Genomic DNA, 16,921 nt, shown 5'->3' on the forward strand with positions numbered 1-16,921 from the left:
GGTTTACCGATGCACATCCTTCCACTGATGTCAACAGTCATCCCTGGAGGGCACTGGCAGAAAAAGGATCCCTGTGTGTTGACACACTTGCCATTTATGCACACACCCGGAAACACTTGACACTCGTCCACATCTGAGAGTCAGCCGGGAGAGAGGGGGGAAAGAGAAAAGCAACATCGAGAGCCGAGCTGAGTGCTCCACATTACTGAACTCAAAGGTAAAAGCACAATGTTCTGCACCATGAAGTCCTCACAGCAGCCCATTACCTTCACAGTTATTTCCTCTGACTCTGGCAAAGCCTTTACCGCAGATTGGATCTGAAGAGAGGAAGGGGTACAATGCAAAGCTAGTCATTAGTGATGTCTGATTAGAATCAAAGAGGACACCACAAGTTGATGAAGTCAATGTTAGGCTAATCAAAGTAACCGTTCTGCTCACTATGAGAGCCACACAGCTTTGCTTTTTGCAGTTTTAGTTGTTTTAAACTGGGTTAATTACTGCTGTAGATATGAGCGAGGTTAGGAAATAAGGGTTGAAAACCCACAGGCTGTAGTGATATACAGAGAAAATACTATTTGTCCTTAAAATGTGGTTAATATGTGCTAATTTATAAACTTGTTACTATGAAATTACCTAGAAAAAACAGTGAGGAGTCCAGATAGTCGAACTAAAGTAAAATTTGTGCCGATAATGAGGGAACAGACATGATTCATTCACAGCATCTATTGGTTAATAATAAACATTGTTAAAAATGATTCAGTAATTATGCTGAGAGACTATTTTATGGTAAAACTAAAAAAAAAAAAAAAAATACTAGATTGTTGCCATACTATTACAACTTAACAGCATCTAATTTAATATGAAATCATTTTGATAATAAAACTATATCACCTAAGTATTATTTTTGTATTAATTCAGTTGAATTTAATTCAGCTTATATGTATAGAATTTGATTGTTATCACTAAGCTTTTATTCCAAGCTATTGATTTCTACCCTGGTGCTGTTTACGGTAACTTTAGATGAGAACGTCAGCAGAAATATTCACAGATCTAAAGACAAACATGTAATAGTGACAGAAGTGGAAAACATGTTTCTAAAGAGCAAATCTATCTTTTGCTATGGAAAAAACACTTAGAAATTGTTCAAACATGATTTGTTCTACACATGCCTGGGCAAATAACAGTACAAAATGTAGCTATGATTCATATGGTGTGTACTAGTTCACCTTTTCAGTGTTTCAGTAGCTTCTGATGCAGAATATACATGTGTTACATTAGTCAGTTTCCAGCTAGCGGTGTTTTTTTTTAGACAAAGCCTTGGCATCATGAAAATACAGAAAACGCCGATCACCTTTTTCACATTTAGCACATGGACTGTTCCAGGCTTCTCCCAGCGTGGCGCAGCAGTGCGATTTCAGGGTAGCTCCATTGATGTTGACCTCACAGCGATCGTTGACTATCTTCAGCCAGCAGGTGCTCTTAGTCGTCTCTGTTTCAGAAAAGAAAATCTCATAGTGAACACAAATACTTTAACATGTAGGGGGGAAAAAAAGTGCACATTTCATTTGAAGAATATTTGTGGTTACGGCGTTGAAATAAAGCCGCTCCTTGTTTACCAATGCACTCCAGTCCAGTGTTGTCCAAGGTGCTGCCCACTGAACACGAACACACGAAGGACCCCTGGCTGTTGGCGCAGTCTCCGTTGATACACGGGGAAGAGTCACACTCATCAACATCTGTGGGCACAAACAGTTATTCACTATCGTACAGAGAAAGAGAAAATATATATGCAACGATGCACTGCACCAGGGATTGAGCATTGGTCTAACCTTCGCAGGCATTGGTTTCGGTATCAAAGCGATATCCTTTCGGACACTGACAGGTGAAACTCCCGGGAGTGTTCCTGCACAGGCCGTTGTCACAGAGCAGGTTGTTCATGTAGCACTCGTCAATATCTAAAGGACAAATCAAAAACCAATACACGCCATCAGTTTTTCTACTCCGGGCTTCTGTTAGCACAAGTTTACTGAAGTTCACCTACCAACACAGTTTTTGCCCGTGTGGTCCACCTCAAAGCCGACATTGCAGTTGCATTTGAACGACCGCAGCATGTTCTCACAGATTCCATTCTGACAGATATCAGGGTCCAGGGCACATTCGTTTATATCTGAGAAGGCAAAGAACAGCCTGCTGAACATGTGAGGGAAGATGATCAGATCACAACCCACTTTCAGCTCAAGCAGCACTGCCTGTCTGACATGCAACTGTTTGCTATTTTCTTTAACCCTCTATGGCATGGCGTTGCCCTCAGGCAACAAACCACATAGCTGTACCTCACATTGCTCCTTTATTTTATTTTTTGGGGGGCATGATTTTTGACATATTTTTGTCCAAAAAATAGTTCTTTTATGAATATAGTTTTTGTTTGATTTGTATTTCATTTCTCATAATCAGTGTAGACAATCTTGGTGTTCTAGACCAATGTTACCCTGAGGCAACAAACCCAAATCTGGTTCCAGGAGGTGTCAGAGTCCGATTTTATGATTGACATGTAATTAGGGACCACCAAGCTCCCAAAGAATGCAGGAAGATATTTCTTCCCCACAAAAATAAAAAGTCATGCCATAGAGGGTTAACCGGGACAACAGTTAAGGACAAGTCTGCATATTTCTCCTCACCTCTCCCGTCGCCTGTTGTGCCGGAACCACTGGGACACAGAGCCAGGAACTCAGCTGCAACAAAACACAAACACACATTGGATGAAGAAAGCAAATCATTTTAAATGCAGGAAAACATAGCTTTTACCAGAGTTTAAGAAAATGCAAGGACATTTCGTACCATACCATTATCCATGTACAAGCATTCTTATTTTGCTGCAATGTATATAAAGCACCTTTTATGTGGTGTTTCTCTGGTGTCCTTTAATTTAAACTCTTTAACTGGCAGGACTAATGAGAGGCAACTAAACAAATTATATTGCAACACAAGAAACACGAGATATACACAGTTGTGTCCTGCGTTTCATGACCAGATGACATGTCTCTCAGTCGATCTCAGCAGGTGAGCTAACACTGAACAATAGACCTGATTTCTAGAGTGCATGTAAAACTTATTTATAAAAGTCAATATAGAGTCTACTGCCCTGTTTTAGACCTATATGTCTAAGCCTAGATTTAGTTTAACGTAGGCTGATGAGTTTAAAAATAACTTCAAATCTTTAAGGACGAAAAAAAACGTGGGTAACCATGTAAACATTACCAAAAAAGCATTGATTTAGAGGAATAAAACATCCTCTTCCTTTCATATAACACAGTTGTATTCCGTATTATAGATGCTTATTGAAAAGTTAATTTATTTTCATTAATTCAATTTACTGAGTGAAGCCACTTATATAGATTAATTACACACACGCTAATGTTTTCAAGCCTTTTCTGTTAATTTTTCATAGTATTTCATAGTGAACAGCTTACAGCTAATGAAAACATGACGCTAAAGATTAGAATATTACATCAAACTGAAAATGAAAACACATTTTGTGGGCTTTATGAAAACCATGCTTATTATCCACTTAAAGATTATTAAAAGATGCTTTTATAAAGATATAATGTATACATTTTTACAAAGAATTATATTTTTTTCTTCATTTTATCATAAAATGGCATGTCAAAGACTATTCACATATTGGCAATTACAAGCAATTAATTGTACATGTGAACATAGGAAAAACGCCGTGTTGGCAATAGATGTTTGAGTTTGCAATCAGCGCAATTCATTCTTTATTTTTAATGCTCAGCTAAAATAGGTCTACATTTAAACTTATATAACGTCTTAAAAACAAATTCAGATACCAAAATAACTTTTGCTTTTAAATCAAATACAAACCAGTTTTAGCCTAAAAATCTTCGAGGCGTTTAGACATCGTTTGGTTGGATTTTCAACAGGAAAATGCTCACTGAGGATTGTTTCACCTGGTAATGGATTCTAGTTACTCTGATTTGAGTAAAAGTTACTAAACGCACTGTGCAACGAATGCTTTCAAAGTCCTTCTGAAGAGCCGGGTATAATCGGGTATAATACATTTGCAGAGGAAAAGAGATTTAAGTTCCAGTACCAGAGCTCTCTGGTGGGCAGGGCTGGCAGGGCTCTCCATAGGCGTATGCCGTGTTGGCACAGCAGCACTCTGACTTGGTCACCGCTCCAAATAAAGGTTGGACACACTGCCCGCGCTTGTAGCCACCGTAACAAGAACTGCGCATATGTGTGTCTGTTTTGGAGAAGAAAACAAAACATGACGGCATGTATGTGAGAAACCAAAACTAAGGTTGAAAAAAAGATCCTGAAAGCGGGTGAAAATAGACCAACACGGAGGGAAAAGAATGGCAACAGTCAGCAACTCCAATAAACATTCACACTAGCGAAAACAAATGGCTGTTCTATCCATACTCTCCCTGGATTTAAGGCATTCTCCTGCACTGATATCATCTTTATGACTACCCACCCGGAGAACAACAGCGTTTCGACATGTCTCACAAATAATAATGCAGTGTCATTTTGTTGGAAATGTTGAAAACATCAAGTCAGAAGAAGGTCTAGTTTTCAATAAGCACTCAACAAGACGTGAGCGCCAAGAGGCTCAAATACGATCAATTCAGATAGTTGGCAGAAATCCTTCTTGTCTTCATATTAAGCCTCCCTTGTCTAAAAAGGAATCATCATAAATTTTAGGATATATTAATTTTAGTGGAGAATAATAAAAACACTTGAGCAGATCTGCTTACATGTCTGAAATATTCCGGACTATTGTCAGAAGAAACCGATTCTGTCTACAGGTGCATCACTTGTTATGAGAGCTCAAATAGTTATTTCACTCTGCGGCATACAATTACATTTGTTGGATGTCAGAATCAGCAGGAGATTTATTTATTTTCCTCACTGTAGCATCCTGAGAGATTAAATTGGCCATAATATCTAATTTAACAACAACGGCAAAAACTGTTCACTTGTCACATGCGCTGGCGGATCGTCTCATCTAGTTTAGGGAAACACTAGTCAGGGAAAAAAGGTAAAATTCAGGGTTAGAAGTCACAAAGAATTTAAACTGTGTACTGACGTATCAGTAAACAGTTTAGTCAGCAGTGACTAAGCAACTAGAGATACACAAACCTCCAGCAGACAAACATTTATTCGTCCCTGTTGACAATAAAAGCTTAATGAGTTGATGGAAAACTTCAGGAGCGGGGCTGCATGGCGGAATAGTTATCTGAGCTGTTAGCTCACAGGTGGGTTCACATCCCAGCCCGTGTTTACAGGAAGTTTGACCATTCTCGCAGTGCATCTGTAAAGTATGTTAGTGGTTCTGTGATGGTATTTCGCGGTACGGTAAACACTTCAGAATATCAAAATCAGACATTGCTTACATGTAGAATAAGTATGACTGAACCACATCAATCACTTTAGAAGATGCAAGAGACGAATTTTTACCATGCGGCAGGGAAAAAACATAGTGTCAGATTTCTGCTTGCCATATTTATTTTACAGTGAAGGAAATGAATCACGTATCCAATCAAATGGATACGTATGGTAGCTCACCGACACAGACTCGTCCATCCAGACCCACCGCCATCCCCGCCATACACTCGCAGCGGAACGATCCCTCTGTGTTGACGCAGTGTCCGTTCATACACATGCCCGGAGTTTCGCACTCATCAATGTCTACAAACAGAAGCAGAACATTTATTTTCTTCTCCTCTTATTTCTGCAGCAAAGTCTCAGGGACACTTGTGGCATCTCACTGTTTAACGGCAGTCTGTCACAGTCATAATTCCTAGCAGCGATGTGGCCTGTGTGCCATTGTGTTCACGTTTATGTGTAAGGAATTGAGCCAGATTTTACTGAAACACAATGAGCCCCTCTGCCCGCCCTTCTCTCCCCCAGGATCCTCTTAAGCTACACATTTAATTTGTGACTGCATGCATGAGCACACTTCTCCCACACCCTTGTTCTGTTTGTTTAATCTAATATGACTTGATGCACTCAGCGTCTCTGAGATCAAATGGCTGTATGGGGAGTTAACCCTGGAAAGACACATTTGAAGGGAGAATGTTTCCCATTTATCTACAGGGCATGGGAATTTCATTTTATGCATCTGATAATGTCGAGTAAAGATATGTATATAAATCTGTTCAAGGAATTCTATAGTCATTTTGTTGTGTTAATGTTAAAAAGAGGCCAGACGCATTTTCTCTTCGCTCCAAATAGGTTTGGATAGGCTGTTGGAGGCAGAGTTAGGCAGAAAAAGGCAGATCCTGATTGCCGACATGTCCAGCGGTCCTGTCAGGAAACAAAAGGGTTTTTTTCCCCCAAGACATTTAGGGGGACTTTTTGCTTTTTACCCCATCTGTTCAGACTCACTTAAAAGCAGCAATAAAATACCAGAGAGTCAGCCACCCAGCAAACTACATGCTATGCAAAAGGAAAAACTGATGGAAACTTTCAGCTGAACAGTAAGCCATCTCACCAACACACCTACACACATGCGTCCGCTGGTGTCCAGCAGGAACCCGGGTTTGCAGATGCATTTGAAGCTGCCGTCCTCGTTGATGCACAGCCCGTTGAGGCACATGTTTCTGATCAGACACTCGTCCAGGTCTGTGGGAAAACAGAGGTTGTTAGCGAAGGTTCCAGGTTACATTGTTTGAATGAGTCTGAAGATCCAGCCAGCCAGCCGGATCTTTGGGGAAACTTGCCTATTTTCATCAGTCAATGGGCCAAAGTTCAGTCAACTTAGGCGAATCACCATTTAATAACAAACCAACAGGTCAGACTACTATACAAACATACACTAAACCTATGAGTAACTTAGCATGGTTACCTAACAAACTTTTGGTTTTGTATGGGGAGAGCTGCAGTACCAGCAGAGAAACAATTTTACACCAAAAGGCTTCAACAAGGGTTTGAGCTAACAACTGTGCCGCCTCATGGTTCCATATATTTTCTTTGCAACGTGTTTGTCACCAAACCTGCTTGCTTTGATTACATGTAAAGTGAAAGTAAAAACATCCAGAAGATCAATAATCAAGAATATTTTAATAGAAAGTTCTTAAAACTCTCCTCGGTAATACAGGCATGTAGAAATTCAAAGCTAACACATTAGTAACATCTTTCTGTAAACACCTCTGCTCCAATAATAATTTGTCTAATTAGATCAGAAGGCAAAATAGCTAAACTAAAAATCAAAACTGCATGGGTTGTCATATAAGACATAGGCTACAAAGAAACTGCAAGTTTTCAGCTCAATCCAAACAGTCTGAAATGTAAAAACGTGATCTTTTTGTTCTGTGGCTGAACCATATGTTTTTACTATGTGCTGACTTACTTGGGGTACTGTGCAAAAAAGACTCAGGGTTAGATATTTTCTGTAAGTGTAGGCTGTTTTGAAGGAAAGCACCGAGATGTAAGATGTTACTTAAAGCAGAGGTGTCCAGAGTCAGTGCTCAAGGTCTGGTGACCTGAATGTTTTAGTCGTTTCTTGGTTCAACACACCTGAATCAAACAACAGCAGGTCTCTGTAGGACTTTGTGGACTATTAGGATCAGCTGTGTTTGGGCAGAGACTCGTCTAAAACTGGCATGACAACTGGAGCTGCACACCCACGATTTATAGGAAACAGTATTTTCTATGGTATGTTGAGGCATGTCTGCGGTTCATTCAGAAGGTTGGGGGAGTGAAAGAGACATAGACTTTCAGCAGATAGCAGTAAGAGTAAATGAAATATGTTTCAAATTTGCTCTGTTTTATCATTTTTGGATTTCAGTCTGTCACTAAAACGGTTGGATTTTGAAAATCTCAAAGTTAGGAGTTATCATTTTGTAAGGAATACACAGACATGACCGTGCTTTTTGATAATAAAATGACAATGCCAGCAGCATATCATTTTACCCTTCAACCTGGTTGAAGGTTTTTAATGTTTTGCACTTAGTTGTTGGATAAAGACTAACAGACTGTTGAACCAAAAGGAAGAAAGACAACCTCGTACAAAATAGCAACTAAGCAAAGAGAGAGTTGTACCCAACTAAAATCCAAAATGTTCACATTAAGCCTACATTATAGTCTTGGACAATAAAGGATTTCACAGACAGCAAAGATGGTGCAAGTATTTCCATAACATTAATTACTCTGGTAAAGACTTTTGCATGTCCTATAAAGCTCACTGAGCTGAAATCCACATAAAATTGCCAGCATGATCTTTTAAAATCCCACCCACTCTACTGTATTCCAGACGCCGAACGAATCCGTGCTCCATTAAAAATAAACATCACACCTACTGTGACCATTAAAGCGAACCACCCTTTAAAATCTGGCTCTGCTGCGGAAATGTAGATCTCACAAATTGACGGACCTTGACAATTTTTGCCATCTGTTGAAATTTCGAATCCAGCGTTGCAGACGCAGTGGAAGCTGCCTTCGGTGTTCACACAGCGCCCGTTGTTGCAGATACGCCCATTGGCGACACATTCATCCAGATCTGCAAGCGGCAAAAAGTACAGTAAACGCACGCAGCTTCTTAAAGCGTACGCCTGCGCTTCTGCAGGGTGGGTGAGTGTGGGTGTCACCTCGGCATTCTGTCCGAGTCGCAGTAGTCTGGAATCCGGGAGGACACTGACAGATGTAAGAACCAGGGGTGTTCATGCATTCACCGTGTGGACAAGGACTTCTGTCGCACTCATCGTCATCTGTAGAATAAACACTGGGGTTCAAAAAGCTTTCTCGCGTAAAGCAAGCTGAAAATAGGCAGCTAAACACTTCTTACCAATGCACTCGCCCCTGGTGTCCAGCTTGAATCCCATGTTGCACTCGCAGCGATATCCAACGCCCGGCAGGGGAATACACCGGCCGTTCAGGCAGAGGTTACGGAAAGCCTGGCACATGTTGGTGATATTCTGTGTCTGGATGATAACAGGACCTGACAGAAACAACAACAGCACATACATTCAACAACTGGCAATATAAACATAGTTTCATACTGTATAACAATCTATGCGGTACCAAAAAGCATTTAGACAAAGTCAGAGCTGTGTTGCTGTAAAAGGTTGTTGAATCCAGGATGCATAGAGTTCAAGTTTCTGAGGACGTGCAAGCTCAAAATGAATACATGAATTCTAAGACAGCCCATTATAAACATGGAAACTCAGAAATAAAGCAATCAAATGAAGCAAGCAAACACATTTACATCAAGCAAATGTGTTTGTATTATCTAGAGTTGAGATGAACAATTATGCATTCTTAAAATAAATTATAGTATTTTGTCTCTATGTAGTACTTTAAATCTTATGTCCATAAGACAACTAGTCTCCAGTTTTGGTTGTACAAAATTCACAAAACAAAATAAGCTGTTTCAAACAAAAACAGTTTCAGGACTTTTTAACACGATAAACTGTAACTGAAATGTGAAATACGGTTTTCCGTCCACAACTGCATTCACAAAAAAGAGCAGGTTTCTTTATATTCCTATGATTAAAATGTTTTGATATAATAAACATGGAAGACTTTAAAGTCCATTGAAGGCTGCAGAGGAAAAATCAGATCAAACATTAATCAATGTCTACTTCCTATTGATACCTTCAGGAAAATTAACTATTTGTCAACAACACATTACTGGTTAAGCTACAGATCAATGCTCTTTTCTACATTAGTGTAGGAAAGAGCATTCTTATGGAATGGACCAGGAATATCCAGAGATGATAAATTACGTTTCCAATATGAGCTGCCATATGAATCCACCTGCTACTCTCACACAAAGACCAGATCATGTAAACCATGTCTGATCATTAAATTAGACACGGACTTTTAGCCAACTTGGAAATGTGGCCAGTAAACAGTTCTTCCTCTCCAACAACTAAGAGCTTAAATATGTGAAATCTTCCCCATTAAATCCTAACTAAGACTGTCTGCTAAGTGTCCTTTGGCACATCCAAACGTGTTTTAATGTAAAAGAACTTGCAGAATTCACCGTCAAAATGGAGACAGAGAAGTAATTCAGAACTGCACCAAATAATGACTTCTAAACAATTTTAATAACATAAAATAAGATAACCTCCATGCTCCCTTGTCTTGTCCCATTTCAGAGAACATAATGCAGCTGATGGCTTTTCTATAAGCAGAACAATCGAAGAATATTTTGGAAGCAAATGTGGACAGAAGAGCAAAAAGTCTCCAGAGACGGAAGGCTGGTTTATTCTACATTTATAAAATAATTCAGAGTTGCACAAAATTGTAATATGTTGTCTTAATAATATTAGTCTTCAAATGTTTTTAGAACTGTTTTTAGACATATTCTGCCCATAAACCTGTAGTACTTTTACCCGTTTAATGATCTCAAATGCCTTCTAGTTCGTTAGCTTAAGCAGCGAACTACATTTTTTCGTAAGAAAACCAGAAATCACCTGGAGGAGGAGGAAAAGGTCCTTGTGGCTGATACGGCCCTGGACCTTGGCCTGGAGTTACGACCGGTCTGTGAACTGGGATGTGACCTGGAACCTGGATGGGAATTTGACCAGGAACTTCTCCAGGTATTGGGATTGGGTAGATGTGGGGCAGGTCAGGAGACCCAGGGATCCGACCGGGAATCACCACTCCGTTGTTAGAATCGGGTATCTGGATGCACAGCCTCTGGTACTCCTCTACAGCGATCACAATTACAAACAAAATGCAAGTAAAATATGCGGGTTATTATTTCTTTTTTTTTAAGACTTTGAGCTGATGTGAGGTCATCCGAGACTCCACCTGTTCCACGAATGGGGCACATCTCCGGCGTGGAACCGTCAGACCAGCAGCGCCCACTGTCACAGCAGCACTGCATTTTAGTCATCAGCTGTGAGTTTTGGCTGGCACAGCGTCCGTCCACCAGGCTTCCGTAGCAGTATCCACCGCGAGCGTCTGTGAAAAATGGCACGGCGTGAAGTAAGTTAAACAAATCATGCTCCATGATTATGACCTGCGCTGTCCGCATGTTGAGAAACTGGCAAGAGTAGAATCAAACAGAGGTCGTCGTTTCAGACTTTCCATTATTTGGGGATGGAGGCAACTTCCAAAAGTCATCAATTCATATTTTATGAGAACTTTCTCTCCATCCTGCAGTTTCTGGCTCCTTGCTCCAGCATGAGTCACACTGAAGTTGCCTATCAACATAAAAATTCACGTTTTTGTTTCATTTCCTGCCAGCTAAACCAGTGTGCGCCAGCATAGAGCTATTTTCCATCACCTTATCGTTGGTTAATTTGAATGATTCCAGGTATGCATGAACTGAAAAATGCTCATTAAAAAGAAAAAAAATCTGTCCTTCAGGGTCTAGACTTGTAGCGTTGCTGCATGGGAAGTAGACTAAAATGTTTGGCACTGCAGCTTTTTGGCACGGAAGACTCAGACATTCCTTCCAAGCATGCTCTCCTGAGGGGGGTAATGCGAGCGTGTGTTTGCATATGTTTCTGTGTGCATGCATGCGAGGGTGATAATGCGCTTGAAGGTCAAATGGATTATTCCGACTCGCATTCTTCCCTGGTCTGTTTTGGTTGAAACTGAGCTTAAGGAGGGACTTTTTCAGCTTTTCTGGAAATCATCATCGCAGTTCCGGTGGACTGACAGTCAAACGCACGCACATTTCTCTTCCTCCAAAAGTCAAGCTCGTCTCATAATATGTCATTTTTTTCCCCAAAAGCTTAAACTTGTCTTTTTTATTGTTTGCTTTGAAGAAGCCAGTGTTTCTTAGTATTACCCCAAACTTTCTGAAGGTTAATCGAAATCTTTCCTCGAACTGTGTATGCTTTTTTATTGATTTCCGATCCAATCTTTAAACATCTGTTGACAATCTACTATATGTTGGATTTTAGGGAATGAGTCTTCAAGATTCAGTATAGCACTGCTGAGTGATTCAGTTTTGTCCTAACAACTGTACTATCTTTGATCCTTTTCATAGAGGGTTAGGGTTAGGTAATGGAAACTTAATTTGTTTCTTGGCAGTATTCTGGTAAAAAATAAAAATAAATGAAAAGCTTAAAGAAAACAAATTTAGTTGGTTCTGAAGCTGTGTGTTTTGGACTTATCTCTCAATTTTTTAAGTGTTAATCAAGTAGAAAAAAACCAAAAACAAGTCTTTAGAGAGTGATTTGGCACTGAACTACAAATTAAGGAAAATAACAGCAAAAACTTTAAAAGAAAAACCTGATAAACTATTCCTGAAGATCACTTACAACAATAAAAGTCTAAAAATGCACATATATAAAACAAATAAAGAATAACCAAAGACTTTTGCACAGTACTGCAGTCCATTGTTGGGGAACTACAGACAGGGACGTGACTACTGACCTAAATTCTTCCAGATGGAACGATGGATGCGTTTCAAATTTTTCTTCCCTAAGTGCCAAACATAGGACTCATGGGAAAAAAGAAAGAGGTTGAAGCATCACCTTCCTGACTGAAATGCTTTACTTTCTGTGTTTGAGTTGCCAGAGACAAACAAAGACAAAGCGGACGACACAATAAACCTGTTTGTTCTTTAATGGGGCGTGAGAGTCGGTGTGACCCGGAACTCACCCAAACACCTGGATCCATCGACAGAGGTGTAAAATCCCTGGGGACACTTGCAGAAGTAGCTGCCAACAGTATTATAGCATTCACCCACGCCACAAAGACCAGGAATGTTCGAACACTCATCCAGATCTGCACAGAGGAGAGGATGGAAACGAGACATGGTCACAGGATATTAAAATCCAAAGGCCACGGCAGATTCTCTCCTGTGCGAGCAAAACTCAACTTTCCTTGAAGCGCTCATAATCAGACACGGCATCTTTTAGAGAACACACTGTAACTTAGACGTGTGTCAAATGTGTTTTACACAGTCCAGAGGTTTTCCGGCAATTATTATTGGGCATAAAATAGCACATATTCTCTCTGAAGAAGAGTGCCAGGATAACAGATTTAAAGCTGGTCTGGAAACGATCAAAATTTATGCGTTTCAGAGCCAATATTTCTCACAGACTTACAGAGGAGGAGACATGTTTTATTCAAGTCATGACGAAGATGGAAACATTTAACACATTCTGGGTCGTTCTGAAGCCAAATTAGAGATTAATAAAATAGGGTGGAATTAAAATCACAATGTTCAGCAAATCAGTTTTATCTATACATACATAAAAACTTTGTCTTTTCCATGTTTTTCTTATTTAAAGCTGAGAAAACTCAACAGTGCAATGAGGGGTGGGCGATATGGTCTTAAAGTTTTTCATGATATTTTGTGGTAATATTGGGGTATCTGTTACTTCTTTTGCAGTTAACTGTTTTACTGTGATTGCATGGCACAGCAATCGTTTCCCAACAAATACAAATATTGTTCATGAAACCATTTGTAATTGGTTTCTTTAGGACACCAGTCACACAAAGAAATGTGACTGGTTTGCATCACTAGACTGTTCATACTAAATGCATTTTACTTTAATTTTTTTTTACTTTATTTGTATTTATTGGCACTCATTGAAAGAAACAGTAGAGAAAATAAAGTAATCTTGACAATATGGACAGTTTTTTTTTTAATTATTATTATTTGGAATTCATAATGACAACAATAAATCTAAATACTTGTCATGATAAGAAATTTATCACAAAAACTGATAAGCGATGCGATAAATGCCCACCACTGAGTACAACACATGTCTGCCACTACAGGTGACACAACCAGGTTAAAGTTATTTTTTCCAACAGAGCCGGATCCATTAGGATAGTTTTCACCCTAAATAAATTAAATCAGCATGTCAAAACAGCTTTTTTGTATTTTAGTCAGCTTAAATTTGCCTGTTCGGAAATATTTTTAGTACGACAAACAGTGAGAACAGAAGATCTGTACTGTAACTATGAGGGAACTTTAATGTAGAGCAAAACGATAATAAAGCAGCATTTCTCTAAAACCTCAGCTTTAAGAGCTGTACAGCTGACAGAAAACTGACTGCTACTTTGGTTTAATTAAACTTATTTTAAGGGAAAAGTGTGTGGTCTTTTCCCCACAAAGTAAAAACCCAAATACCATTACTGAGATGAAGTAAACCACAGAGACGGATGTGGTTCTCTCTTAATGTTTAGGCTCTTTTAAATATTTCTTAGCGTACTCTGTCATTCAAGCTGACTCTGAAAGTCAGTCAGTTCACATGATCCTCCTCACCACCACGACTCAAAGCTTAAAACTCACCTTCGCATTTCTGCGAGATCTCGTTGAATTTGTGCCCAGCGGGGCATTTACATTCAAAGGACCCCACTGTGTTGATGCAGTTGCCTCCTTGGCAGATGCCGGGGATGGCCTGGCATTCATCCACATCTGGACAAAAAAGAAACAAAAAAAACATGTAATTAATGCCTAGTTCCCATTCCATAGTTACTAAAAATGAACACATTAGGCAGCGTACGTCTTTTCTGGGTCTGTCCTCCTTTGACTTTTCTTTGTTCATCATTGTGAGGAGGGAAAAAGAGGAAAGAAAGAGAAGATTTCCTGCAGGAGGAACAGAAAGCGAAGCAAAGAAAAGCGAAGAAACATTAGCAAAGTATTTGAAGCAGGGTGTCGAGTTTAACAGAGCGCTAAACTCTCAATCACGGGACATTACCAAGGTTGAAGGGATACTCATCGCTGAGACAGTGCAACGGGTTTATGCGCTATGCTGATGACTCAGTTTAATTCATTTAACAATTTCGAGCAAATAAAATCAAGAAATGAGGCAGAAAATCTGCAGGACGCTTTGACCTTGAGTGGACTCAGAGTACTCCATGTTCCAGTAGGTCTCTGGCTCAGGTCCGCCTCCCCTGCGGAGGTTCTGATGTTATTGGGTCTGAGGCAGCGAGGCACAGGGCCGTCTTACCAGAAATGAGCTCTCCCACGTGGCACTGCCACTGACCCGTGTTACCAATTCTGACAGTCCTGTCACAGCGGGTGTCTGTCTGTGGGCATTCCATGCACATGTGGGAGGCACTGCCACCCACCCAATTTAACCCAATTAGAGCTAATCCTCTGTAGCGGGCTTTGAGGGCATGACAGAGGAAAAGAGGGGAAGAGTCGGAGGAAAACCGAGTTAAGATACAAAAGGATAGAAGTGACTTGGAAAAGAGACAGAGGCAAAGAAACAGGACTAAATTAGAAAAAGAAACAAGAGATTCAGGCTTTATGAACAGACTTTACCTTGGCACGCCCCAGTGCGGTGGTTTGGTATGAACCCTCTTCGGCAGGGGTGAGGCTGAGCGGGGCACATCTCACAGGGGTGACCCCACGCCCGTCCGACTGTGGCACAGCACAAGGTTTTTGTGCAGACAATCCCTGTGAGCTGGCCTTGGCACATCTGGTTGTTCACGGAGGCAAAGCATGGCCCGGTTCTGTAGTCTGCCAGGAGAAACCAACAATATATTTTAACTCAAAATGAGTAGTTACCTCTTTACCCTCAGTACTAATTGCAAAGAGGTTATAACACTCAGTAAGCAGTGGGGCATGTTGACACAACAAAAACCCATCCAAACTGTGATAGAAAAGCCAAAGGAATATGTTAGTGGGATTGAAGTTGGACTTGTTGAAGAACCTAGCAGTGCAGTAGACGGTAGCGATCCGACATCAGAGTTAGGAGGAAAATCTCCTGGGGAGAAAAGCAAACACCTACTCCGAGCAGGGCCATGTCAGAGTAAACTCCTGCCATCTAAAACTACTGAAAGTGAGAATCTTACTGCAGTTTGACAGAACTACCAATTAAATATTTTTTAATCTCAGTCAATATTTGATTAGAGTTGTAACAGTAGTTTGTTGTAGTATTTTCTCAACCAGGTGTCCTAAAAAAGACATTCTCCGCCTGGTAAAGCCACTGAAGAAACTTCCCACGTTTTTAAATACTATAAGTATTTTTGGCACTTAGCAAGCCAATAATATTGTTACAAGATTATAATGATTTAGAAGCACCGTGGGAATCCCATGAATAGATTATTAGTCGCTAACAGCAGCTAATTTAGCATCTGCTTTCAAGCTTCCTATCCTCACTGTAGGCCTATGTTGCAGTTTGAGTTTGCATTTGACATGGGGACAACCTCGACTCGAACATTCAATGTTTTGTGGCTCATAAAACCTTTTAAAAATATACTAAACCAAAAGAAGAGTTTGATTCCTTTTGTATTCTGAACGCCAATGTCAGATCTGGATGTTTCATTACACCCTACATCACTTCACCATTCAGACAGTAAAACATCGGTGGATTACAGGCATAGTACCTACAGTATGTCAGGCATAAACAGAAGCGCTCAGCCTGAATCCAGCTTCTGCAGCGCGCTTCCATCAAACGTGATGAAAGGGCCACAGATTGTATAGGAAGGCACTCTGTAATGAACTAATTGTCTGTTCTTGACATTTGTGCTGGCCAGACTCAGGTGCATGTAACATTATAACATTGCACTTGTCTGTCTGTGTTTGAGAAAAACCAGAGATAGAGAGGAGTTCTGGATAATCTGAGAAGACAGCTGCAGAATGTAAGTATCACCTAAAAATGTGTGATCTAAGGATGATTTCACAACCATAGTTTGTTTTCCCCACCTTTGTGATCAAACTCAAAGCTTGCCAAGATAAAACCTGGTGTGTTTTTCCCACCCGACCCAGATAATATCTGTTTTTGAAAAAATGAAGCTCTCACAGTTTGCTAAAGCAGCAACCTCACCACTTGGTGTGCAGACATTCAGCAAATCAGTCCAAATCAGTTGATGAGTTTTATAACTAGTCATTTTTTTGTGAGGACGGGGGGCTGGGGCGGGGTGATCAAGAAAAATCCAAGCCAAAAATCCATACTGAATGATTATGAGAAGATGTCTTAACAGTTGCATAGGAAAGGGTGCGCAGCCACTGTTTGTTGGCTTGGTTACT

The 16,921-nt window shown here is 40.2% G+C and overlaps 1 protein-coding gene across 1 annotated transcript in view; it reads right to left on the reverse strand.

The window, feature by feature from the left end:
• The window catches only part of fbn1 (fibrillin 1), a 70,216-nt gene that overhangs the window by 35,932 nt on the left and 17,363 nt on the right, over window positions 1–16,921 (reverse strand). Inside the window, exons 7-24 of the mRNA XM_023331699.1 lie at window positions 15,212–15,409; window positions 14,234–14,359; window positions 12,589–12,714; window positions 10,783–10,935; window positions 10,443–10,679; window positions 8,810–8,962; window positions 8,613–8,732; window positions 8,399–8,524; window positions 6,526–6,648; window positions 5,590–5,712; window positions 4,112–4,264; window positions 2,679–2,732; window positions 2,042–2,167; window positions 1,830–1,955; window positions 1,617–1,736; window positions 1,352–1,489; window positions 267–317; window positions 8–133 (exon numbers count right to left, since the gene is read on the reverse strand). Of these exons, the coding sequence (XP_023187467.1) occupies window positions 8–133; window positions 267–317; window positions 1,352–1,489; window positions 1,617–1,736; window positions 1,830–1,955; window positions 2,042–2,167; window positions 2,679–2,732; window positions 4,112–4,264; window positions 5,590–5,712; window positions 6,526–6,648; window positions 8,399–8,524; window positions 8,613–8,732; window positions 8,810–8,962; window positions 10,443–10,679; window positions 10,783–10,935; window positions 12,589–12,714; window positions 14,234–14,359; window positions 15,212–15,409 (2,379 nt within the window). The remainder of the gene's footprint in view (window positions 1–7; window positions 134–266; window positions 318–1,351; window positions 1,490–1,616; window positions 1,737–1,829; window positions 1,956–2,041; window positions 2,168–2,678; window positions 2,733–4,111; window positions 4,265–5,589; window positions 5,713–6,525; window positions 6,649–8,398; window positions 8,525–8,612; window positions 8,733–8,809; window positions 8,963–10,442; window positions 10,680–10,782; window positions 10,936–12,588; window positions 12,715–14,233; window positions 14,360–15,211; window positions 15,410–16,921) is intronic.

The sequence above is a fragment of the Xiphophorus maculatus genome, chromosome 4 (assembly GCF_002775205.1).
Source record: "Xiphophorus maculatus strain JP 163 A chromosome 4, X_maculatus-5.0-male, whole genome shotgun sequence".
Lineage (NCBI taxonomy): Eukaryota > Metazoa > Chordata > Actinopteri > Cyprinodontiformes > Poeciliidae > Xiphophorus > Xiphophorus maculatus.